Raw genomic sequence first — 27,208 nt, forward strand, 5'->3', positions numbered from 1 at the left:
ATGTCACAGCGCTGGATAGAGCCGAAGACCGGAAGGCGCTAGATGCAAAAAGCAGAAGGTGCATTATGAATCATATTTATCGATTTAACTGCTGTATATCGCTATATCATCACTTAAAAATTGAAGCTGTGGTTTGTAAAAGGGTTAGAGTTATCAAGAAATTTTTTCACATCTTTGTCCTCTGATCTTTAAATCACGCAGGCTCACACAAGAGTTTGTGACTGGATCAGTGCTAGTCCGGCTCAGCGCCCACCCACAGAGTTTGATGGGAGCGAGAATGAAAGGTAAAATTATTTCAAGAAGCACAAAATTCACAGGGGATAGGGGTGACAAAATTAAATAAATAGTCAAATAATTAAATATTGAAGTAATAAAATAAATTGTGAAATAATTAATTACACATTTATTTTTGGTACTTTCGATCTGCCATAGGAACAGGTCTAGCACATGTTATAATTTCCCAAAAAACACAAACAACAAAAAAAACAAAGAATCATACAAACTCACAACTATACATCAAGAGAGGGGAGTAGTGCAAGCTGAAGTGTGGGAGGACAAGTACTATAAGGACCGCAAACAACTTGAGACTAAGGTGTGGGGGTGATGAGAATCAAGAAAAGTAACGTTATAATATTAAGACAGAATAACAATCTAAAATATGAAAGTTGAGGAAAAGACAGTAGTTGACAGAAAGAGGAGGGGGAAATAATTAGTCTGAGAAGCCTGGCAGGAAAGGGTGCATAAAGTATGTGAAATTAAAAAGTATTAGGAAAGAGGAGAAGTAGATATTTTCAAGAATATGGCTGGGGTACTCCATATCCAGGTCTGCAAATGGGTCTTTCAACTGGTGACTGAGAATTGGAGTAAGCAGACCTGGTTGGATAACTAACTATAGCCTCAATCACTATATGAAGCTGGGTATACTGCGGTATTGCTCTGGGGGTGAAGTGGTGTGTATTGGCCAAAAGCTGATGCCGGGTTTGGGACAGAGAAAGACAACTGAGTTGGATAAGGGCAGGGGGCTGAAGCCAGAGGTCTGAATGCTGGCCCGGGGCCAGTGTAGCTCCCTGCTGGGGCAATAGATGAGCCTGCATATGATAGTACCTGTGATGAAGGAATGACTGGGCCAGAGCTTGTTGCCAAAGGTGTAAATGGTGGGGGAGCATTGGAAGGAGAGATAAGACATTGGAGGTAGGGGAGATCACAGGAACCGTCACCAGATGAAGACAGAGATTGGGAGGCATCAAAGTCGCTGGAGGTCTGGCATTTGGTGTTTCCTTGTTTCTGTTGAGTTGTTGTTGTGGTATGTGGATTCCACTGATCGACAGAAGGGCCTTGGCTGATGCCTGGTGATGACCTTATAGCCTTGGGGTTATCCTCTCTTTTCTGTAGCATGGCCTCCTGGAATTTCTCTATCCGCACACGTCTTTTATGAGCAAGGCAACGAAGAACAAGGAAGCGGTCAAGGAATGAGTCCAATTGTAGACAGCCATCCAGAAATACATCAGCAAGAACCTGTAGACAGAGGTGCACATTGTTGTTTATAACAGAGCTGCAAAAACAAACCTGGTCCAATTCCTCCTACCAGTTATTGTTAATAATTTCCATCTTGCTAATGCCAAACAAATCATACGAATGACTCACTTTGGCCACCCCTAATGGGAAAAACCAAATGCATAGAATACAAAAGGCATCAATCTATCCATCCATTGATATTCTTCTGGGTATCCAGGGTCGGGTCCTGGGTGAGCAGGGTTTCCTCCATGCGGGAGCCACCTTGTCTGGCTCCTCTCTATGCGGAGGAGCAGCAACTCTACTCTGAGCCCCTCTCGAATAACCCAGCTTCTGACCCAATCTCTAAGGGAGAGCCCGGACACCCTGCGGAGGCAACTCATTCCGGCTGCTTGTACCCAAAATATTTTTCTTTTGGTCACGACCCACAACTTGTGGCTATAGATGAGGGTAGGAAAGTAGGTCAACCAGTAAATAGGGAGCTTCACCTTTCGGCTCAGCTTCTTCTTTACCACAACAGACCGATGCAGCATTCACATCACTGCACCATTCCTGTTCCATTCTTCCTTCACTCGTGAACAAGTAAACTTGAACTCCTCCACTTAGGGCAGGATCTCCTCCTCGACCTGGAGAGAACACTCCACCCTTTTCTGACTGAGGACCATGGCCTCAGATTAGGAGGTGCTGATTTTCATCCCAGCCGCTTCACACATGGCAGCAAAATGCTCCAGCGAGTATTGAAAATTGTAGCTTGATGAAGCCAACAGAACCACATCATCTGCAAAAACCATTGACACAATGCTGAGGTCGAAAAACCGAACCCCTTCAACGCTTATGTTGAGCCTAGAATTTCTGTCCATTAAGGGAATAAACCAAATCGGTGACAAAGGGCAGCCTTGGCTGAGTCCAACCCTCACTGGATATTAATCTAAACTACTGCCGGGAATGCTAACCAAACTCTGACACCGGTAGTAAAGGGACATTGATATAAAAAATCTTTGGTGCTAAATATTAGTAGGCTAACTTAAGTTGTGATATATTTGTAACAGATTTGAAATGCTGGAAAAAATGGCCTAAAGCTCATAACTCACAGTTTGTCAAAATTAAACGGGGTGGGGGGGTCTTAGCCTTGGCCCCCAGATGACTAGCTACGGCCCTGTGCTGACCCAGCAACGTCACCAGCCGGCCACACAGCCATACTGTAATTAGCGGCTTGTGCTTAGATGAAGAATGCAGCTGGCTAGCTGCGAGAAGTAATGTCAATTGCAGGACACATTTACCATCGACACTTCATACATACATCTAGATAACATGCTTCAATTCAGCACCAAGCGGGGGCCCGGCCGCTGCAGGCTGCGCAGAGACAAATGCTCACCCTGTCTCTTCCCCGATCAAGCAGCAGCTGGGTGCCGGTTGCTTGAATCCACCACTTTTGATTTAGTTCACATTTGTGAATAAAATCTCATAGAAAGGAGGAGTATAAAACGAAAAAAGAACAGAGCCTGTGTGTGGTTAGGGTCCATTCATAAACATGTTTTTCCCTGAATATTAGTAATTTCCCCCAGTTTTTTTGTATATTGTCTGCTATTAACAGCCATTATTGGAATGATGGAGCTTCAGTCTCAAGCCAGTTGTTTATTATTGCCTTTTACCCAGCCACCAGGAGAATGTTGACAAGGTACTGATCATGCACATCTTCTTCCAAATGTCCCAGGTAGCGGTAGAACCAGGCAACTTTTTGGGATTGCATATCCCAATAAATCACAAAGAGCTGAGTGAAGCTTTCTCCAAAAGGGCTTGCTATTTGTCCACTTTCAAAACGTGGTGTATGATCTGGATCCATGTAAGTACATTGTCTCCAGCACGATTGTTGAGTTAGATTACAAGTAACTTTTTAGTTACTTTCAGCAGCGGCAGTAATATCACTTATCCATAGTACGAAAAGACCATTAGCTTAACCACACACATTACTTTGTAATACAAGCCACACAAGTTACAGAATGACGTCAACATGAACAAATACCTTAAACATTAGTGTGTAGCTTGAAGCCACATTAAATGACCTACAGTGGTGTGAAAGTGTTTGCCCCCTTTCTGATTTCTTTTCTTTTCTTTTGTTTGCATATTTGTCACACTTAAATGTTTCCCATCATCAAACAAATTAAATATTAGCCAAAGACAACACAAGTAAATACAAAATGCAGTTTTAAAATGTTTTTTATTATTAAGGGAGAAAAAAAAATCCAAACCCACATGACCCAGTATGAAAAAGTGATTGCCCCCCTGTAAAAGCAAAGCAAATTTATTTATAAAGCACATTTCATACACAAGGTAATGCAATGTGCTTCACATGATTAAAAACATTTAAAAACAAAAAAACATCTTATAAACATTTAAAAAAAGATACAAATAAAATTAAAACAGCATACAGTGAAATAAATATTTAAAAGTAGAAATGCTCTAAAAAGCATGAGGGGGAAAAAAAGTTTTTAAACTGGACTTAAAACAATTCAAAAAATTTGAATACTGTGAAGAATTCAACATTTCTCATTTTTTTGAGAAAAAAAAAAAGAGAAATTAGGGGCACATTAAATCAATCAAAATATGGTAGTTTCAAAACGATATGTTAATCTTCAATACTTGGTTGGGAATCCCTTTGCTTTAATCACAGCATCGATGCGGCATTGCATTGAGGCAATCAGCCTGTGGCATTGCCTAGGAGTTATGCTAGTCCAGATTTCCTGAATGCTTGCTCTCAGTTCTTCTTTGTTTTTGGGTCTGGTGCCCCTCATTTTCCTCTTGATAATACCCCATAGATTCTCAATGGGGTTTAGATCCGGCAAGTTGGCAACCAGGTTTTGGTGCTTCTGGCGGTATGGCCAGGAGTCTGGTCCTGCTGGAAGATGAAATCTGCAACTCCATACATATCCTCCGCAGAAGGAATCATGAAGTCCTCTAAAACATTCTGGTAGACTGTTGCCGTGACCTTGGATTTAAGAAAGCAAAGTTTACCAACACCTGCACTGGACATTGCACCCCAAATCATGACTGACTGTGGATATTTCACACTGGAGCTCAAGCAGCTTGGGTTCTGTTCTTTACCCGTCTTCCTCCAAACCCTTGGACCCATCCATCCATCCATTTTCTGAGCCGCTTCTCCTCACTAGTGTCGCGGACGTGCTGGAGCCTATCCCAGCTATCATCGGGCAGGAGGCGGGGTACACCCTGAACTGGTTGCCAGCCAATCGCAGGGCACATACAAACAAACAACCATTCACATTCACACCTACGGGCAATTTAGAGTCCCCAATTAATGCATGTTTTGGGGATGTGGGAGGAAACCGGAGTGCCGGGAGAAAACCCATGCTGGCACGGGGAGAACATGCAAACTCCACACAGGCGGGACCGGGGATTGAACTCCACTCCTCAGAACTGTGAGGCTGACGCTCTAACCAGTCGGCCACCGTGCCCGCCACCCTTGGACCTTGATTCCCAAATGAAAAGGCACACTTTACTTTCATCGAAAAAGAGGACCCTTGGACCCCTGGCCAACAGTCTAGTCCTTCTCCTTGGCCCAGTTGAGACAACTCCTATGTTGGCTTAGGCTCAGAAGTGGCTTGACCCGAGGAACCAGACAGTTGTACCCCATCTCCTGGATGCGTCTGAATGTGGTGTTTTCTTTAAGCTGTGACTCTCGCCTCATTCCACTCTTTATGGATGTCTGCTAGATTCTTGAATCTTCTCTGACAATCCACTGAAGCCCATGGTCATCTGTTTTGCTGGTGCATCTTCTCCTGCCACCTTTTGTCCTTCCACTAGACTTTCCGTTGATATGCTTGGACATTGCACTCTATGAACGTTGTGTGGCTTACCCATCCTATGGAGGGTATCGATGCTCTTCTGGCCAGTTGTCAAGTCTGCAGTGTTCCTCATATTGAACCCAACTGAGACTATTGAACCAAACTGAAGCAATTTAATGACACCTGGGGAAACCTGTGCAGGTGCTTTAAATTTAGTAGATGATTAGTGTGTGATATTCAGTTTAAAACATTAATGGCCTGCAAAATTTGGGCTGATTTCTTCACAGTATTCTAATGTTTGAATTCTTGAGTACGTGGGTTTCATGAGCTGGAAGGTCAAATTATGTAAAAATAAACAAATAAATACTTGAAATTGTTTAAATTGTGGGCCCTGAATCTATAATCTATGAAAGTTTAACTTTTTGAATGGAGTTATGGAAATAAATGAACTTTTCCATGATATTAAATTTTTTTTGGAAAGGGTCGACTTCCAAAAGTGCGATTGACCTGTAAATTTAACCAGATCTTGGGGAAAACCCTAAGTAATCCATACATAGAAATTAGAACAAATAAGATCAGAAATTAAGTTGTGTGTAAGAATGTGAAATGACACAGGAAAAAAGTATTGAACACATGAAGGGAGGTGCAAAAAGGCATGGAAAGCCAAGACAACACCTAAAATCTATCAATATCGATCAATAATCAAAGAGCAATCCAGCCCCTTCTCAGTGCAAGTGAATATCAGTTGGTTCAGTCCTAATTGATGCCTACAAAAAGGTCTCATTGCAAAGGTGTGAATCAAGACACATCTCATGATGGGGAAGAGCAAAGAGCTGTCTCAAGACCGTCGCAAAGTAATTGTTGCAAAACATAACAATGGTATTGGCCAATCATACCACCATAAATTTGCTTCGATCAGGTGGTCCTCGCAAGATTTCTGACAGAAGTGTGCTAAGAATAATCAGAAGAAAGAGCCAAGGACCACCTGTGGAGAGCTTCAAAAAGACCTGGAATGAGCAGGTACTGTTGTCACAAGGAAAACGGTGAGTAATGCACTCCATCACCATGGCCTGTATGCACGCTCATCATGCAAGACCCCATTGCTGAAAAGAAAAAAGCAAGTCAAAGCTCGTTTAAAGTTTGCTGAACAACATTTGGACAAGGCAGTTAAATGCTGGGAGACCATAGTCTGGTCTGGTCTGGTCATCTTTGGATGCCATAATGCACACCACGTTGGGAGGAGAAATGGCAGTGCACATTACCCTAAACACACCATATCAACAGTGAAGTTCGGAGGTGGGAACATGATGGTGTGGGGATGCTTTTCAGCAAATGGTACTGGTAAACTTCACATCATTGAAGGAAGGATGAATGGGCAAATCTACCGAGACATTCTTGACAAAAATCTGCTGTCGTTGAGAAAATGATGAAAATGAAACAAGGGTGGACCTTTCATCAGGATAATGATCCAAAACATGCTGCCAAGAAAAAAAAGCTGCTAGAATGGCCCAGCCAATCACCTGACTCGAATTCAATCAGAAATCTACGGAAAGAACTGAAACTCAAGGTACATAAAAGAAGACCACGGAACCTTCAATATTTGAAGAATGCTTGTGTGGAGGAATGGGCCATAGCAATGCATGCGACGAGTTTCTCAATACAGGAGGCGTCTTGAAGTTGTCATTGCAAACAAAGGCTTTTGTACAAAGTATTAAATAAATGCCAGTTGGCATGTTCAATACTTTTTCCCCTGTGTCATTTCACATTATTACACATGACTTAATTTCTGATCTTATTTGTTCTACTTTCTTTGTATGTATGGATTACTGATGAAATAGCACCTTTGGAAATATATTTACTGAGAAAAATGGCGACTTGTTAAATACTTATTTCAGCCGCTGTATTTGTACATGCATATAGTAAAATATTGGCGAGTTGGTGGGAGGCTAAGCTTAGGAGAGCATTATGTTTGTTTGTGTGTGTAGGTGCGTTAGGATTTAATTTACGTTTATTATTTTGTACAATCCCAATTCCAATGAAGTTGGGACATTGTGTTAAACATAAATAAAAACAGAATACAATCATTTGCAAATCATGTTTGACCTATATTTAATTGAATACACGACAAAGACAAGATATTTAACGTTCAAACTGATAAACTTTATTGTTTTGAGCAAATAATCATTAACGTAGAATTTTATGGCTGCAACACCTTCCAAAAAAAGCTAGGACAGGGTCATGTTTACCACTGTGTTACATCACCTTTTCTTTTAACAAAATTCAATCACCGTTTGGGAACTGAGGACACTAATTGTTGAAGCTTTGTAGGTGGAATTCCATCCATCCATCCATTTTCTGAGTCGCTTCTCCTCACTAGGGTCGCGGGCGTGCTGGAGCCTATCCCAGCTATCATCGGGCAGGAGGCGGGGTACACCCTGAACTGGTTGCCAGCCAATCGCACGGCACATACAAACATTCAACCATTCGCACTCACATTCACACCTACGGGCAATTTAGAGTTGTCGATTAACCTACCATGCATGTTTTGGGGATGTGGGAGGAAACCGGAGTGCCCGGAGAAAACTCACGCAGGCACGGGGAGAACATGCAAACTCCACACAGGCCGGGCCGGGGATTGAACCCTGCACCTCAGAACTGTGAGGCAGACGCTCTAACCAGTCGTCGACCGTGCCGTGTAGGTGGAATTATTTCCCATTTTTGCTTGATGTACAGCTTCAGCTGTTCAACAGTCCGGGGTCTCTGTTGTTGTGCTTCATAATGCGCCACACATTTTCAATGGGAGACAGGTCTGGACTGCAGGCAGGCCAGTCGAGTACCCGCACTCTTTTACTACCAACCCACACTGTTGTAACACGTGCAGAATGTGGTTTGGCATTGTCTTGCTGAAATAAGCAGCGGGGTCCATGAAAAAGACGTTGCTTGGATGGCAGCATATGTTTCTCCAAAACCTGTATGTACTTTTCAGCATTAATGGTGCCTTCACAGATGTGTAAGTTACCCATGCCATTGGCACTAACACAGCCCCATACCATCACAGATGCTGGCTTTTGAACTTTGCGTCCATAACAGGTCGACTTTTCCTCTTTGGCTCAGAGGACACGACGTCCACAATTTCCAAAACCAATTTGAAATGTGGACTCATTGAACCACAGAACACATTTCCACTTTACATCAGTCCATCTGAGATGAGCTCGGGCCCAGAGAAGCCGGCGGCGTTTCTGGGTGTTGTTGATAAATGGCTTTTGCTTTGCATAGGGGAGTTTCAAGTTGCACTTTCGGATGTAGCGCCGAACTGTATTTACTGACATTGGTTTTCTGCAGTGTTCCTGAGCCCATGCGGTGATATCCTGTACACATTGATGTCGTTTTTTGATGCAGTGCCGCCTGAGGGATTCACGGGCATTCAATGTTGGTTTTCGGCCTAACCGGTTACATGTCGTGATTTCTCCAGATTCTCTGAACCTTTTGATGATACTATTGACCGTAGATAATGAAATCCCGAAATTCCTTGCAATTGTACGTTGAGGAACATTGTCCTTAAACTGTTAGACTATTTTCTCACGCACTTGTTCACAAAGAGGTGAACCTCGCCCCATCTTTGCTTGTGAATGACAGAGCAATTCAGGGAAGCTCCTTTTATACCCAATAATGGCACCCACCTGTCCCCAATTAGCCTGTTCACCTGTGGGATGTTCCAAACAGGTGTTTAATGAGCATTCCTCAATTTTCTCAGTCTTTTATGCCATCTGTCCCAGCTTTTTTGGAACGTGTTGCAGCCATAAAATTCTCAGTGAATGATTATTTGCTAAAAACAAAGTTGATCAGTTTGAACATTAAATAGCTTGTCTTTGTAGTGTATTCAATTAAATATAGATTGAACATGATTTGCAAATCATTGTATTGTGTTTTTATTTATGTTTAACACAACGTCCCAATTTCATTGGAATTGGGGTTGTATATTGGTGATTATCTGTATGTGTTGAAAGGACCCTCTTGAAAATTAGACGATGCATCCCATGGGGTTATCCTTGCAATACATAAATACCAGTATATAAATAAATAATCCACAAAAACAACATCTATGATTGACACACACCCACACGCCGGCCGTATGCAGTATTGTGCCACAAGTCTGTGCCACAAAGTGTTACGACACTGCCATAGAGTATCATGGTGTTGGTCGGTGCGCATAGACTAGTTTGGTAAACTCCCATGCACCTCTGAGGACCCTGCTGAGGGTGGAGAGCTGGTCCACTGTTCCACGGCCAGGATGAAAACCACAATCCTCCTCCTGAATCCAAGATTCGACTTTCAAGACATTGTATGAACAATGATTGGGGTCAGGCCTACCTGCCATCGAAAAGTTTTAAGTTAAGATAGCCGCCACAAGGATTGTTCATACTAAGGATTACGGTAGCACACCGGCAACGCGCTCCAGTACCAACTTCAAAATAAAAGTCTAAAATGGCATTGATGCCCAATGAATTAATATGTGCGGTCATTATTTTGAAGTTGGCACTCGAAACAGATTAGCAAAGAGGCTGCATGTTAGCATAATGCATCGTATAAACAATAGTTGTAGAGGCTGCCATGGCTGTAGGGTGGCCTGACCGCAGTGGAAAATGCTGAGGCCCTCTTCGGATTCACGTTTTTTTTTTTTTTTTTTTTTTTTTACCTGTCCTGTTCAGCTGCATGTCCATGCAGAATGGTGGATCTGTATGCCTTTTTGTGCTGCAACACATTTGCTGCGAAGCACGGGGGTTTGAGATACTCCCTCTGCTTATTTTTTAATTATTCTGATGTTTATTGAAAATGCAGCCGTACAGAAAAGGGTTTCAGGGGACAGACGAGGGACAGAACGGACAAGGGGAAGAGGAGTGCAAACCACAGCAGAGCAAGAGTTAGTCAAGATATTTGACCACAAGTAACGTTACAGCAGTCACATTGTGTTCTTATTTGTGGATTGGACGGGGGGGGCACCTGGTGAGGATGTGCCACAACTAACCAATAGAACAAGATGAGAGAGGACAGAGAAGGGGAGGTCATGACAGCATGTGGGAAATCAGCAAGGCAGTGCTACTGATGAGTGGTGCGGTGGGATGGTTTTTAATGGTGTCTAAACACCTGTAAGAACCTGTGAGTTGATATCTTAATATAACTTGTTATTATTCGTGGTCCCAGCACAAGCAAATAAAGCCTGATAGCGTGTCTATGGAACTTATTAGTGAATGAACAGCATATCACATGCATGTCAGTCAAGTAGTTTCCGGAGTTGCTGAGCCGGCACATTGAGGAAGGCTGGGCCCGGCTCCCTACACCCACAAGGGGGGGGGGCAAGCCAGCAAGCTCATCCCGAAGGGGACCCACCTACTCCCAAGGACTGTCCCCTTCCCAAGCAAAGCACCGCAGCCCTAACCCAAAGGGAGGGGTATGGGTACCGGACCAACACCCCCCACGTGACCCTACGGCGTGAACAGGAGTCTACGATGAGAAGATATAATTTGGTCACATTACATTTCTGTATGACGTTCTTTCCCAGGCAAACAAGAATCAAGCTTCAAGGTTCACCATTTTAATGAAAGCTGACCAGTTTTTCTTCCAGTTATGCATTTTGTTATTACGTTTAGCAGAGATATTTTCTAGTGTTATATAATCTATGACAAGATTTTGCCATTGATAGCTTGTTTATCTTTCCAGTTTAACAATATTGTTTTTTTAGCGATTACTAGAATTACAAGTATTGGTTAAGCATGTTTATTTGGAAGATCTATACCTTTTAAATCACCCAAAAGACAAAGATTAGGAGAAATTGGAAGCCTACCGTTTGAAACTGAGGAGAGTTTCTGTTTAACTACTGACCATAAGCGCTGTACAGGCGTACAATGTCAAAGAGCATGAAAATAAATGTCTGGAGCGTTTTCAGTACAATGAGTGCATACGTTTGATTTTGAATAGCCCATTTGATCCATACTATATTGCGTAATGTGTGATCTATGGAGTATTTTGAACTGGACTAGCTGTAAATTACTTTGGTTTTTTTTGTCATTGAGAATGCATTTCTGCAGATTTGCGCCCCATAATCATTGTCAGTAGACACTGAGACGTCTTTCTCCCATTTTGCGATTGGTAAGTGTATTCAATTCGTACTTGAGATTCAATTGTATACTTTTAAAAGGAGTTTTTTGTTTTATGGGAGTATTTTCTAAACAAAAACGCGTAGTCCTAAAGTATTCACGTGTGTTGAGAATCTTTTTAGGATTGCTTTTCTTTATAGTATTGAAGGAAGTTACCACCTCTAATTTAAAATTCTTGGAATTAGCTTTCACGTCATGAATGCGTTATTTTGACGTGTTAATTCCACTGTTTCCATGTGCTACAGTAAAGGGGTATTTTGTTAATCTCAAAATCGGGATTGTACCAGATTGGGGAGGAATGATATGGTGGTGACTAAGGTTGTGGGGTTTCAGGACTTTTCCACCAAGCTGACAAAGTGTTTGAAGTTGGGCCTGTCAAGTCGCCATTCTGTGTTACTTTTCTGAAAGGGTTGAGAGGCTAATTCTATTTTTCATATTTTTAGAGAAAAATTTTAAAATGTCAGAGTCCAGCATTTGGAACCATTTTAACCTGGGTTTTGAATGGGATCATTAAAAATAAGTCGTTAATTTGAGGTAAAGGTTTCGTTTTTACCCTAGCTATACGCCCAAAAAGTGAGATAGGAAGGCAAGATAGGAACGTTTTAAATCATCACAGATTTTTATCCAGTAGAGGTATGTGATTTAGATTATTTAACCCCCTATGTTTTGCTGAGGTATTAATGCCTTGATATTTTATATTTCCGGTTGAAATAGGAAGGTTTGGGCCGCAGGATTCCATGACTTAGTCGTTATAGGAAGTTTTTATTTGGACTAATTGATAGCATATTCTGATAATTTCGAAAATGTCAAGGTTAAAATCGGTTTAAGTGATTACTAGGGTTCTTCAAAATAAGGATATCATCTGCGTAAGGAAGGATTTTGTGTTCTGACAAAGGAGTACCTTTAATACTAGTGTTCTGCCGTATAGCTATTACCTGTGGTTCGATAAATAGTGCAAATTAGTGAGAGTGTGCATCCTTGTCTACTTCCGCTTTGTAAAGTGAAACTGTGATGTGACTCCATTTGTGGTGACTGCTTTGGGTGAGTTGTATAATGTTGCGATCCAGTGAACATATAAATCACCGAAGTACTGCAACTAGAAAAGACCAGTTAACTTTGTCAAAATATTTTTCTACATCTAGCGAAAAGGTAATTGTTTTTAGATTGTTACGCTGAAACATCCTTATTAGGTTTATCAGTCGCCTGACATTGTGGGTGGAGCGCCGTCTTTTAATAAAACCTTTTTGGTCACAATGTATTATCAAAGAGAGAATGTTTTCCTTGTCCGTTGTCTAAAGCCTTATTTTGATGTTTTGTGGTATTAATTAGTGACTCTGAACAACCTTAACGAAAGGAACTACATGACCCACAATCCTTTACGGGATCAATATTTAAAGCAACAGACCCCTGACGAGGTTTACATACTTCCTGAAGATGCACAAGTGTCAAGCTATCCATCCATCCATTTTCTTCCGTTTATCCGAGGTCGCGTCACGGGGGAAGTAGCGTTAGCAGGGAAGCCTAGACTTCCCTTTCCCTAGCCACTTCCTCCAGCTCTTCCGGGGGTATCCCGAGGCGTTCCCAGGCCAGCCGAGAAACGTAGTCTGTCCCGGGTCGTCCCCGGGGTCTCATCCCAGTGAGACATGGCCGGAACACCTCATCAGCAAGGCGTCCACGAGGCATGCTAATCAGATGCTGCTGCTCCTCTCAATGTGGAGGAGCAGCAGCTCTACTCTGATCCACTCCCGGATGACCAAGCTTCTCACCCTCTCTCTAAGACAGAGCCCGGACACCGTGCGGAGGAAACTCATTTCAGCCGCTTGTATACGGGATCTTGTTCTTTCGGTCACGACCCACAGATCGTGACCATTGGTGAGGGTAGGAACGGTAAATTGAGAGGTTCGTCTTTCGGCTTAGGTCCTTCTTCACCACAATTGACCGATTGCATCACCGATCCGCCTGTCAATCTCCCGTTCCATTCTTCCCTCACTCGTGAACAAGACCCCAAGATACTTGAACTCCTCCACTTGGGGCAGGATCTCATCCCCGACCTGGAGAGGGCACTCCATCCTTTTCCAACTGAGGACCATGGTCTCAGATTAGGACTTGCTGATTCTCATCTCAGCCGCTTCACACTCGGCTGCAAACAGCTCCAGTGAGAGTTGGCGATCACAGCTTGGTGAAGTCAACAGAACCACATCATCTGCAAAAAGCAAAGATGCAATACTGAGGCCACCAAACCGGACCCCGTCTACGCCTCGCCTGGGCCTAGAAATGCTGTCCATAAAAGTTCTGAACAGAATCGGTGACAAAGGGCAGCCTTGACGGAGTCCAACCCTCACCGGAAACGAGTCCAACTTACTGCCAGCAACTCTAACACTGGTCGTACAGGGACCGAACAGCCTGTATCAGGGGGTTCGGTACCCCATACTCCTGAAACACCGCCCACAGGACTCCATGAGGGACACGGTCGAACGCTTTCTCCAAGTCCACTAAGCATGTAGACTGGTTGAGCAAACTCCCATGCCACCTCGAGAACACTGCCGAGGGTGTAGAGCTGGTCCACTGTTCCACAGCCAGGACGAAAACCACACTGCTCCTCCTGAATCTGAGATTCGACTTCCCGACGGACCCTCCTCTCCAGCACCCCTGAATAGACCCGACCAGGGAGGTTGAGAAGTGTGATCCCCCTGTAGTTGGAACACACCAGCCCCCGTTGTTAAAAAGGGGGACCACCACCCCAGTCTGCCAATCCAGACGCACTGTCCCCAATGTCCATGAGATGTTGACGAGGCGTGTCACCCAGGACAGCACCACAACATCCAGAGCCTTTAGGAACTCTGGTCGAATCTCATCCACCCCCGGGGCCTTGCCACCGAGGAGCTTTTTAACCATCTTTTTAACTATCCACCTCGTTCTTCCCAATCACGGCCTTCCCGGTCTCATTATCATTGCCCACACGAGCATTGAAGTCCCCTAGCAGAACGATGGAGTCCGCAGCGGTACTCACCAGCACCCCCGCCAAGGACTCCGAAAGGTGTGGGTACTCTTAACTGCTGTTTGGTGCCTGGGCACAAACAACAGTCAGGACCCGTCCCCCCACCCGAAGGCGGAGGGAGGCTACCCTCTCGTCCACCGGGGTGAACCCCAATGTACAGACGCCGAGCCGGGGTGGGGGGGGACAATAAATATACCCATATCTGCTTGGCGCCTCTCACCTTGGGCAACTCCAGAGTGGAAGAGAGTCCAACCCCTCTCAAGAGGACTGGTACCAGAGCCCAAGCCGTGTGTGGAGGTGGGCCCAACTATATCTAGTCGGAACTTCCCAACCTCACACACCAACTCAGGCTCCTTCCTGCCAGAGACGTGACATTCCACGTCCCTAGAGCCAACCACGTCCCTAGAGCCAACTAGTGTCAACGGGGATCAGATCGCCAAAGTCCCAGCCTTCGGCCACCGCCCAGCTCCGACTGAAACCGACCCCTATGGCCCGTGTCAAGCTAGGAAGTAATGTAGTGACTGTGGCTCGGTAGTCACTCCAAGCCCCCCACCAACAACTTGATAAACTGCAGTCCCCCTGCGACCCTGCTGTGCGAGACGGCCAGTAAAGGACGCCTGCTCGACCTTAACCTAACTAGCAGCATCCCGTCAAATCTGGATTCTCATCTTCAAAGACATCTTTCCGTCTTTTGAAGATAGTGACCAAAAGGTTGGGGGATCCTCTCTCCAGTAAGACCAAGCTTGGACAGATCGACAACGGAATGGAAATACATACATAAATACCCACTATTTGCTTAATATTAAAACATGCACCCAAAGGCCCACTGTGAACAATTGCTGCGATACAGGCGACACCCGCTGGTGTTGGAGACTTACTGCAATGTGGACTTCCATTCGTTGTGTCGTTAAGTGAAGATAAAATGTCAGTTTTGATATTTCACGAACTCTGCAGAAATATTCCATATGTATGCCTTGATGTCTGTGTCATTTGTGTCAACTTTACAGGTCCAGCTGCAAGATGTTGAGAACTGTTTGTCTTGATTTGAAGCCAACCAGTATGAAGTGTTGCATTGAACCATAAGCTGTGGATTTGCTAAGAATAAAGTTTAAACAATCATTCTATTTACTTGATCGATGAGTAAGAGTACAAAGTTGGGAGTATTTTATATTAATATGAGGGGCCATAGGGGTCGGGTGCAGTGCAAGCTGGGCGGTGGATGAAGGCGGAGACCTTGGCGATCCGATCCCCGGCTACAGAAGCTGGCTCTAAGGACGTGGAAAGTCACTTATCTGGCAGGAAAGGAGCCCGAGCTGGTGTGTGAGGACGAGAAGTACCGACTAGATATAGTCGGACTCGCCTCCACGAACAGCTTGGGCTCTGGTACCAGTCCTCTCGAGAAGGGTTGGACTCTCTTCCACTCTGGAGTTGCCCACGGCGAGAGGCGCCGAGCCGGTGTGGGTATATTGTACATTGGAGACGAGAGGGTAGCCTCCCTCCGCCTTCGGGTGGGGGGACGGGTCCTGACTGTTGTTTGTGCCTATGCACCAAACACCAGTTCAGCGTACCCACCCTTTTTGGAGTCCTTGGAGGGGGTGCTGGAAAGCGCTCCCGCTGGGGACTCCATCGTTATGCTGGGGGACTTCAATGCTCACACGGGCAATGACCGTGGAACAGTGGACCAGCTATACACCCTTGGCAGGGTCCTCAAGGGTGCATGGGAGTTCGCCCAACCAGTCTACATGTGTTTTGTGGACTTGGAGAAGGCGTTCGACCGTGTCCCCCGGGTGGTTCTGTGGGGGGTGCTTCGGGACTATGGGGTACCGTGTCGTGCTCACCATTATTGGCATCCCTTCATTTTTTGCATAACCTGTATATCTTCAGAAATAAACAGAAATGTACCTAACATATCAGGATCTTTTCATTGGAGGTCCAAAGTAGAGAGTAAAGAGAATTTTTTTTCCCCCCTATAATATTTATTCAGAAAACTGAACATACGAAGACAAACGCCAGGGGGTGATATGCGGTCTTGCTCACTTTTATTGGGGCCCCTTAATTTTTTTGCATAACCTGTATAATATCTTAAGAAAGAAATAGAAATGTAACAAACGTCATCGAGATCTTTTAATTGTTGGTCTAAAGTAATTTAACAAAGAAAAGTGTTTTTTCCAACTTAGATATTGTAATTTCAAAGGATAAAAAATGAAAACAATGTGCAGCAATATTGGCACACATTAATATTTGGTTGCACACCCTTTGGGAGCGATGACAGCCTCCAAACGTTTCTTACGTCCATCTTTATGCAGTTCTCAGGTGGTAATTTCTCCCACTCTTTCTTTGCAATTTGTCCAAGCGCTTGAACATTTGCAAGGTTCTTCTCCTCACTGGCAGCTTTCAGCTCCCCCCAAAGATTTTAAATTGGATTGAGATCAGAACTGAATGCTGTCAATTTTAAAACAGTCAATTGTTTTCTTTTCAACCATTCCTGTGCCTTTGGATGTGTGCTTTAGTGATGGGCACGGCAGTACATTTGAGTGTACTGAATCATTCAAATTAGTTCTTTAAAAAGATTTGTTCAAAAGACTCGTTCACCGAATCGTTCAGTTCTTTTTCACAAACTCATTCAAGTGCTTCCTTATTCAGTTAATGGTCCATCCCTGAGGTGCACGTTCACTTAACACGTTCACCGAGGTTGTTGTTGTCACGTATTGTAAACTAGGAAAGGCGGGGAGAAAAAGGAAAAAAAAAGCTAAATTATCATCTACCTCTCGCTCTCTCTCTCTCTCTCAGCCAGCTCTCAAACACCCAGCTTCGGTTGTGACTTCTGAACATGCGTGATGCGAACTCAGCTACCGAACATCTTTCAGCATTCCCAGACGTCCAGCTAGGCCAGGGGTGGGCAAACGTCTTGGCTCAGGGGCCACATTGACTTAAAATTTGACCGGCGGGCTAAGCCAGGACCAGATGCTTACATATAAAAAATAAACGAACAAAAAAAGGCCTTGTAGTGTTAATACTTAGATTTACTTTTAATGGGAACAGTGTTGTTTTGTTGATCACCTTTTTTTTTTTTTTTTTGCCAGTGCATCAAAGTGTTAGTTTTGTTGTGGCACATCTGAGCTGTTCATCACTCAGTTGGGATCTGTAGGATGTTTTGTTGGTGTTCATCACACTAAAAGTCTGTTCACACACATACAGTGGGTACGGAAAGTATTCAGACCCCCTTAAATTTTTCACTCTTTGTTATATTGCAGCCATTTGCTAAAATCATTTAAGTTAATTTTTGTCCTCATTAATGTACACACAGCACCCCATATTGAGACCTTACAGCTTACAGTGCATCTCAGAGAAAATGAGAATCATGAGGTCAAAGGAACTGCCTGAAGAGCTCAGAGACAGAATTGTGGCAAGGCACAGATCTGGCCAAGGTTACAAAAAAATTTCTGCTGCACTTAAGGTTCCTAAGAGCACAGTGGCCTCCATAATCCTTAAATGGAAGACGCTTGGGACGACCAGAATCCTTCTTAGAGCTGGCCGTCCGGCCAAACTGAGCAATGGGGGAGAAGAGCCTTGGTGAGAGAGGTAAAGAAGAACCCAAAGATCACTGTGGCTGAGCTCCAGAGATGCAGTCGGGAGATGGAGAAAGTTCTAGAAAGTCAACCATCACTGCAGTCCTTCACCAGTTGGGGCTTTATGGTAGAGTGGCCCCACGGAAGCCTCTCCTCAATGCAAGACACATGAAAGCCTGCATGGAGTTTGCTAAAAAAAACACCTGAAGGACTCCAAAATGGTGAGAAATAAGATTCCCTGGTCTGATGAGACCAAGATAGAACTTTTCGCCCTTAATATTAAGCGGTATGTGTGAAGAAAACCAGGCACTGCTCCTCACCTGTCCAACAGTGAAGCATGGTGGTGGCAGCATCATGCTGTGGGGGTGTTTTTCAGCTGCAGGGACAGGACGACTGCTTTCAATCAAAGGAAAGATGAATGGGGCCAAGTACAGGGATATCCTAGACCAAAACCTTCTCCAGAGTGCTCAGGACCTCAGACTGGGCCGAAGGTTCACCTTCCAACAGGACAATGACCCTAATCACACAGCTAAAATAACGAAGGAGTGGCTTCAGAACAACTCCGTGACTGTTCTTGAATGGCCCATCCAGAGCCCTGACTTAAACCCAATAGAGCATCTCTGGAGAGACCTGAAAATGGCTGTCCACCAACATTCACCATCCAACCTGACACAACTGGAGAGGATCTGCAGGGAGGAATGGCAGAGGATCCCCAAATCCAGCTCTGAAAAACATCATTCCCAAAAAGACTCATGGCTGTATTAGCTCAAAAGGGTGCTTCTACTAAATACTGAGCAAAGGTTCTGAATATTTATGGCTGTGTGATATTTCAGTTTTTCTTTTTTAATAAATCTACAAAAATGTCAACAATTCCCTTTTTTCTGTCAATATGGGGTGCTGTGTGTACATTAATGAGGAAAAAAATGAACTTAAGTGATTTTAGCAAATGGCTACACTATAACAAAGAGTGAAACATTTAAGCGGGTCTGAATACTTGCCGTACCCACTGTATGTAGAACCAAACACCACCAGCATCCTCTGTGCTACCTTCTGGATTTTTTGAAATTTGTCTGCGCTTAATGAAGCTCATCCAGTTTGAGAGTTGAACTTCTCTTTTAAGACAGTGTCACAATGGAGATCAATCAGTTCCATCTGCAGCTCCCGTGGCCCTGTTTCAGGGTCTTGTGTGACTGAATCTTGGATGGCAGTTTGTCAGATAAAGGCGTTTTGCTGAGCCTGCAAGCTTGATTTTAACCGCTGAGCCGTAGCCATGTGTTCCTGCGTTGATTGTCTGTTAGCATAATCAGCATGCTTTGTAGAAAAGTGACGGCTGATGTTATATTCCTCTAAAACCGCAATGTTTTAACAAATTAGACATACAGCCTTTGACCGGACTTCAGTGAAAAAGTATTTAGTAGTCCATTCTATATTAAACACTCGGCACTCACTGTCGACTTTTCTTTGCTTTGGCTCACTCATGGTTGAAGAAGGGTTCAGAGCAGTAGCAGAGTAAAAATAGAACAGCCAAAGTCAAGTCAATGTATCACTGTACCTATTGCGCTACCTGGTGGAACCACTGGGCATTACAGGACAACCTGTTGGAACCACTGGTCACAACCTGGTGGAACCAACCTGGTCACAACCTGGTGGAACCACTCGGCATTACAGGACAAGGTCAAATGAATGCAGTCATGATTTTGATATGATTTGGGCGATTCTGTACCAATATTTGGTGGGCAGGATTAAATGGTCAACGAGCCGGATGTGGCACACGGGCCGTAGTTTTCCCACCCCTGATAGGCTCTCGTGATCTCGTGTTGGACACCATCGCTGACACCAGCCCCCACCACCCGGGCTACCTGCTCACTCACATTACCATTATTGTCATCTGATTAGTGGAAAGCGTCTTCTTTGACCGTCTTGAGAAGCACTATATAAGTTTAATGTATTATTATTATTATTGTTATTAGTACTATTATTATTATGAAACAAAAAGCTTTAATAATCGCAATAGAGACAGAGGGAATGATATGTGTACGTATATACATTTATTATTAATTTACATTTATTTTAAATATGCGTGCTTGTTTTCATGTGCTTGACTGACTCAACATTAGTCTAGCTTGAAGAAATGGCTGCTTGTGAACCGAACGAATCACTCATGTCTAATGGATCGCGAACGATAGGTTAACTGAACGAATCACTCTTCAGTTCTTCAGTACACCAGTTCACTTAAGTCCCTCCCGTGAACGAATCACTCCAGTTCTCCAGTACACCAGTTCACTAAAAGTGAGCTCCGATTGAAATGACAAATACATTTAATTTTACAACTACTGACCTCTACTACTGAAATACAGTGGTATACGTTTATAATGTATTCCTATAAGTTAAAAAAAACTATTTTGTTTCAACCATAATTTGATACACTGTCGCCACCATTATTAGCGTGCGCAAAGCATTGCTAATCGAGCTCTGGCTCGAACTGAAATGGCTGAACAGCGTTCATTGCTGCCAGGGCCTGCTACTGCGGCTACTGCTAAAAACTCCGGGCGTCAGGAACATCCCCATTCGACGTCACTATCCAGAATGCACTGCGACGAAAAAACAATGGCGACCTATGTTGAAATTACGTTTTGTAAAAATATATACATCTTGAAATGATTATCGAAAGTTGTACATCCATCCATTTTCTACCTCTTATCCGAGGTCGAGTCGTGGGGGCAGTAGCTTTTGCAGGGACGCCCAGACTTACCTCTCCTGAAAATTTTATCTTGTTATTCAAGTCAAATCAGATCATATATACCAAACGTCATTGCAATCGGAGTTCACTTTAAGTCCCTCCCCTGAACGAATCACTCTTCAGTTCTTCAGTACACAAGTTCAATTAAGTCCCTCCCCTGAACGAATCACTCTTCAGTTCTTCAGTTCTCCAGTACATTCAGTTCACTTAGGTCCCTCCCTGGCCTGCACAGCGCTGCCCGACGCTCGTTGCTCATTGGTCATTCACAGAAGTGACTGACAATGCTGGGTAATCGCGAATCACATGGCAGTACATTTGATGAAGTCCCGCCCCCGCCTGCACGCTGGCTGCTCATTGGTCATTCGCTGAAGATTCAGAAGTGAGTGACAGTACACTTCAGCAGTTCCGTTTCCGCTCCCAGCCAACTTGCTCGCCTCACGGCGGCGGCCAAGGTAAAAGAATGAATTATTTCATAAACTGATTCAGTTCAGTTCACTAAAAAGATTTGCTCTTCTGAACAAAACAACACTAGTGTACTTTGGGTGTTTGTCTTGCTGGAGGAGCCATGATCTTCGCCTCAAACCTCAAAGTTTTCTTACAGTGGGTAAGACATTTTGCTCGAGAATCTATTGATGATTTTATTATTTCATGATACCTGTGATACAGTCAAGGTCTACAGGACCAGATGCAGCCCCACAGCATTATTGACCCTCCACCATGCTTGACTCTTGGCAGGATGTCCTTTTCCTTAAAGGCTTCATTGTGCCGTCTGCGAACATACTGTTTGTGTGCAATGCTAAAAAGCTCTATTTTTGTTTCATCTGTCCATAAAAAAATATTCATCATTTGCTATTTTGTTTTGGAAGGAATTCGGCGAGGCCCGGGAGTTACACAGCCAGCTTGCAAGTAAAAAGTCCTTGATGGAATTCCTTCTCCCGGTTCTTTTAATGTTTGCTGGTAATCTTGTTTCCAAATAACAATCCTGATACACTCAACGTTTCTTTTGAGTATTTTTTTCAACAAACTCAACAATACAGATTTACAAGGCTATGATCGAGTTGAATCATACGGCGCGCGCTGATCTCTCGTCCTTCTCTCGTGGGATCCGGAAGCCGAGTGGCTTCCCTTTTCACCTAACAGTGAGTTCCCTCAGCAGCTCCTTAGCAAACCGGTTCTCGCCTGCTCTCAGCCTGAATGTTATCAGTATGTCTGTGGTGGTATTCGTAACATAGCGTGGTCAGTTTTAAAAAACAAAAGCTAGTGTGTGTGTCCTAGTGTCCTGGAAGCAGCAGCAGAGAAATATATCGAACACTATCAAACAAGTTTCGTATAGAAAAATATTGCTTCACTTGATTCATTTTCTTCATAAGATATTCCACATTTAATACTTAAAACTTCATCGATGCCAATGGTAAGCACGACTGTACAGTGGCAAAAAGGCAGTAATCCAAAAATACAAGAGTACATATATCCAAGGTTTAAATGGCTTTCGCTGTGTCCTAATGGTCCTAATACATTGACTTCATTTTAGAATACCTATATATTTTTGAATCATTGTAGAAATAGTTTAGATGTTCAGAATATGTGGATTATTTTAAGACATCTTTCATTTTATTAAGTAAATATTGTGCATGTAAAGTCCGCAACTTAGAGACTCACGTCAGCAATACTCGGCGTCACACGATGTCAGGTAGGAAAAATGGAGCCTAATTAATTTGAAACAGTGCTGTTCTTTCCTACGTTCAAAAGGAAGCACCTTTTCATCTCTCCTTGACGCAGTCCAAAAGATTAAAAAAAGGTGGCATAAAGGTTAGGAGATTGGAAACTCCGATGAAGGCCCAGGAGTAAATAGAGAGGGAAATCACAACTGTCCAGTTCTTTGTGGTTTGCGACCGGGGATTTTCAAATCAAAAGTCGGTGCTTGCAGCTTAATGTTACTGCCTTTTATGTATAAACTGCATTTGCTTCCATTAAGTTGAAATTTGTGAAAGCACTTTGGAATAGTAATTTATTCAGTTAGCCCTTGGTAGATCTACATTTTTTAATTATCCATAATTTAGTCTTATTTAAAGATTAATTTGGTTTTGAAAACTATTTACATATTGTTTGTTGAAAAGTGGTGCAATAAAAAAAAAATATTTTTCCCTAACGCGAGGAAAAATCCTGATTAATAATCGTAAATTACAATATGATCAAAATAATTGAGATTATTATTTTGGCCATAATCGTGGAGGCCTAATCAGTGTTATAATGAGTGAAATGGAAAAAAGAGACAAATTAACCAGGAAATCAGGGGTGGGGGGTCCTATTCCATATAGGACTCCCCCATACCTCCGCCACACACACAAACACGCATGCACACACCCTCGTAATTTCGAGATGACGATTATACATGGTCTTCACTCAACATTTTTTTTTTTATTCCTGTGACCAATGTATTACTTGATATTGATAATGTGGTGTGTAAAAAGAAAAGCTTGGTGGTGAGTTGCGGCAGGAGGAGAAAGGCTTACCAGTATTTACAAGGTGCGTGCGGGGTCGCTAGCTTCCTCACTCGCAGTCTAGATGAGTTGACAACTCACACTTTGTAAATGTTATATAAAATGAAGTAGTCAAGTGAACACAGTCCAAATTCTTCTTCTTCGTTTCCTTTTGGCTTGTCCCGTTCGGGGTCGCCACATCCTTTTCCATGTAAGAACACAGTCCAAATAGTCAGCACTTATTCCATTCCCTTGGTGTCGCTTTTTAGCAGTCAAGTGCGAGCCAGTCACGGTTTTTCCTTTTGCATCACAACATCCTTTCTCAGGGATGTTTCCGTGATAAAAATATTTTAGTTTTAAACTAAAATATGCAGTCTTTGGTCATTTTCGAGGGTGAGGTTTTTGGGTCACTTTTTAATTTGCACTGGTAAGAGCGGGCCAGCGTCAATATAGGCATGTGGTGGGGAGAGACACTGCGTACTTGCCTGTACAAGACAGTGAATGAATGAATAGATACTGTAGCTAGCTAGCTAGATAGATTAAATAATAGATAAATAGATGGAGACATACAGAAAGAAAGCTACACAGACAGACAGACAGACAGAGAGAGAGAGAGATACAGTCAAGCACGAAATTATTCGTACCCTTGGTAAATTTTGACCCGAGATTACTTTTATTCAACCATCATATTTTTTCTTGACTGCAAATGACACAGGCATCTGCCAGAAGATTAAAAAGATATACAAGAGGCATCATTTTGGGGGGGGAAAAAATTTGTAGCTTTTATTTACGTTTGAACAAAAAGTGGCATGTCCAAAATTATTCATGCCCTTAGCAAACTGTCAAAGTCTATGGGAACGGTAAAAGTTCTATACCATTCTAAATCGTTCATCCTGTTCTAAAGCATCCTAATTTCCCTGATTGATTGGAAACAGCTACTTTAATCAATTTAACAGGTGAAGAACAACAACTGTCTGCAGCTGGTTTGTGGACAGTCATGGCAAAGACAAGGGAGCTCACTACGGACCTGCGGCTGCGGATTGTGGCTACACACAAGTCAGGAAATGTCTCTAAAGCCATAGCTAAATGTTTTCAAGGACCAGTGGTAGACAGTCCAAAGTATTATTAAAAAGTACAAGGCATTCTGCACTGCGGAAAATCTCAGGGGACGGTGATCAGAATGCCATAAGTGACACCTGTGCTGGCCAGGAGGATAGTGAACACTGAAATCTGTTCTATATTGTTTGTGCAATAAAAATAAATTTTCCCTAACGAGGAATAATCGTGATTAATAATAGTGATTCAAATATTGATCAAAATAATTGTGGTTATTATTTTGGCCATAACCGTGCAGCCCTACCACTGACCTTTTTGCCCATTCATCTTTAGCAATCAGCTCCAATACTTTCAGGTTGGAGGGTCTCTCTCATCGCCCTGATCTTTAGCTCCCTCCACAGAGTCACAATTGGATTCAAGTCAGAACTCTGGCTGGGCCACTGCGAAACTATGTTTTTGTCTGCTAACCATTTCTTCACCACTTTTGAGTGTATTTTGGGTTGTTGTTGTGCTAAAATGTCAACTGGTGTGCAAGGCAAAGATTCTCTGCAGACTGCCCGATGCCATTGTTGAGAATCTTCATGTATTGTTCTTTTTTCATGGTGTCCTTTTCTGTAATTAGGTTGCCTGGTCCATTGGCTGAAAAATACCCCCGAAGCTTTAGGTTCCCACCACCATGTGTGAAAGTTGGGATGGTGTTCCTAGGGTTGAAGGAGTCCCCTTTTTTCCACCAAATAAAGGGTACATCACTGTGGCCAAACAATTTTATGTTTCACCTGACCAAAAAAACAGGAGACCAGAAATCTTTGAACAAATAAACATTTGCAAAGGCCAAGTGGGCTTTCGAATCCCATTTCTGGAGAAGTGGCATCCTCCTTGGTCTGTGTCCATGCAACCCAGCAGTGTGTTGGACTGTCTGTCTTGAGATGTTGTCACCGGCATAGCCCAGATTCAAAAGGGTAGCCTTGGTAGTGATACTTGGATTATTTTTCATCTCTCTCACTATCGTCCTGACCAGCAGAGGTGCCATTTTTGGCTTCTGACGACGTCCTCTGAGATTTTCCCTTGTGTGGAACGTCTTGCATTTTTTGGTAATACTTTGCACTGTAGACCACAGGAAGTTGAAAACATTTCGATATGGCCTTATAGCCCTTTCCTGACTGAGCAGCCACAATGCGCAATGACTGTCCACAAACCAACTGCTGTTTTTCACCTGTTAAGTTCAATACCATTCTAAATAGGTCAAGCTGTTCTAAAGGATCCTAATTTTCCTCATTGATTAGGAACATCTATTTTAATCAACAGGTAAAAAAACAGCATTTCTCAGTAGTTGGTTTGTGGACAGTCATGGCAAAGACAAAGGTGCTCACCCCGTGGCTGCGTATTGTGGATGCTCACAAGTCAGGAAAGGGTTATAAGGTCATATCTAAATGTTTTTAAGCTCCAGTGGTGACCGTCCAAAGTATTATAAAAAACATACAAGCCGTTCTGAAATGTGGAAAATTTCAGAGGACGTGGTCAGAAGCCAAAAGTGACACCTGTGCTGGCCAGGAGGATAGTGAGAGGAGAAAAAGAACCGATCATCACCAAGGCCGTCCTGGTGAATCTGGACTCTGCTGGCGGTAAGGTCTCAAGGCAGACAGTCCAACAGACATTGCACACTGATGGGCTCCACGGACGCAGACCAAGTAAAACGTCACTTTTCCCGGAAAGGCATTCGAAAGACTGCTTGGCCTTTGCAAATGAAGGAAAAAAAAAAAAAAGAATGTTAATTTCTGGTCTTCTGTTTTATGGTCAGATGAAACAAAATTTGAATAGTTTGGCCACAATGATGTATGATTTATTTGGTTAAAAAAGGGGACACCATCCCCGCTATGAATCATGGGGGTGGGAACCCAACACTTTTGGCAATGTTTTTCAGACAACCAGGGAACCAAATCACAGTCAACAGCACCATGAAAGAAAGACCAATACATCAAGATTCTCAACAACAACATTGGGCAATCTGCAGAGAAAGATAGCTTTAGGCACCAGTGGACATTTCAGCATGACAACCCAAAACACAGAGCAAACGTGATGAAGAAATGGTTAGCGGACAAAAACATGAACGTTTTGCAGTGGCCCAGACAGAGTCCTGACTTGAATCGAATTGAGATTCTGTTGAGAGAGCTGAAGATCAGGGTGATGGCTAGGTGACCCTCCAACCGGAAAGAGTTGGAGCTAATCGCTAAAGATGGATGGGCAAATATATCAGTGGAGACATGCAAAAGAGTGGTCAGCAATTATAGGAACCGTGTGTTTGCTCAAATAGCTGATAGCTGATCCATTTATGATTAAGGAGGGTATACATTTTGGATATGCCACTTTTTGTTCAAATGTATATACGGGCTGAGAATTTTTTTCTTTGTTTATTTTTTTCCCACAGATGCCTCTTGTACATTGTTGAATATATATATATATATATATATATATATATATATATATATATATATATATATATATATATACTGCGATTGGCTGGCAACCAGTTCAGGGTGTACCCCGCCTCCTGCCCGATGATGGCTGGGATAGGCTCCAGCACGCCCGCGACCCTAGTGAGGAGAAGCGGCTCAGAAAATGGATGGATGGATATATATATATATATATATATATACACACATATATATATACACATACACACACACACACACAGCAGAATCCTCTTTATTCACTAAGTATGTCAAAAACACACAAGGAATTTGTCTCCAGTTGCTGGAGCCGCTGTAGTACGACAATAGACAGCCATTTTGACAATAAATACTTTTTAAACATAAAAACACACTACGGAGAGTCACTTAGCCTCAAACAATTTAATGGCAAGAGGGAAAAAGCTGTTGGAATGTCTGCTGGTTTTAGTTT

The 27,208-nt window shown here is 43.1% G+C and overlaps 1 protein-coding gene across 1 annotated transcript in view; it reads right to left on the reverse strand.

The window, feature by feature from the left end:
- Window positions 1-388: 388 nt before the first annotated feature.
- The window catches only part of vps37c (VPS37C subunit of ESCRT-I), an 85,609-nt gene continuing 58,789 nt past the window's right edge, over window positions 389-27,208 (reverse strand). Inside the window, exon 5 of the mRNA XM_061679883.1 lies at window positions 389-1,515. Within this exon, the coding sequence (XP_061535867.1) occupies window positions 898-1,515 (618 nt within the window). The 3' untranslated portion in view covers window positions 389-897. The remainder of the gene's footprint in view (window positions 1,516-27,208) is intronic.

The sequence above is a fragment of the Phycodurus eques genome, chromosome 6 (genome assembly GCF_024500275.1).
Source record: "Phycodurus eques isolate BA_2022a chromosome 6, UOR_Pequ_1.1, whole genome shotgun sequence".
NCBI classification, from domain to species: domain Eukaryota; kingdom Metazoa; phylum Chordata; class Actinopteri; order Syngnathiformes; family Syngnathidae; genus Phycodurus; species Phycodurus eques.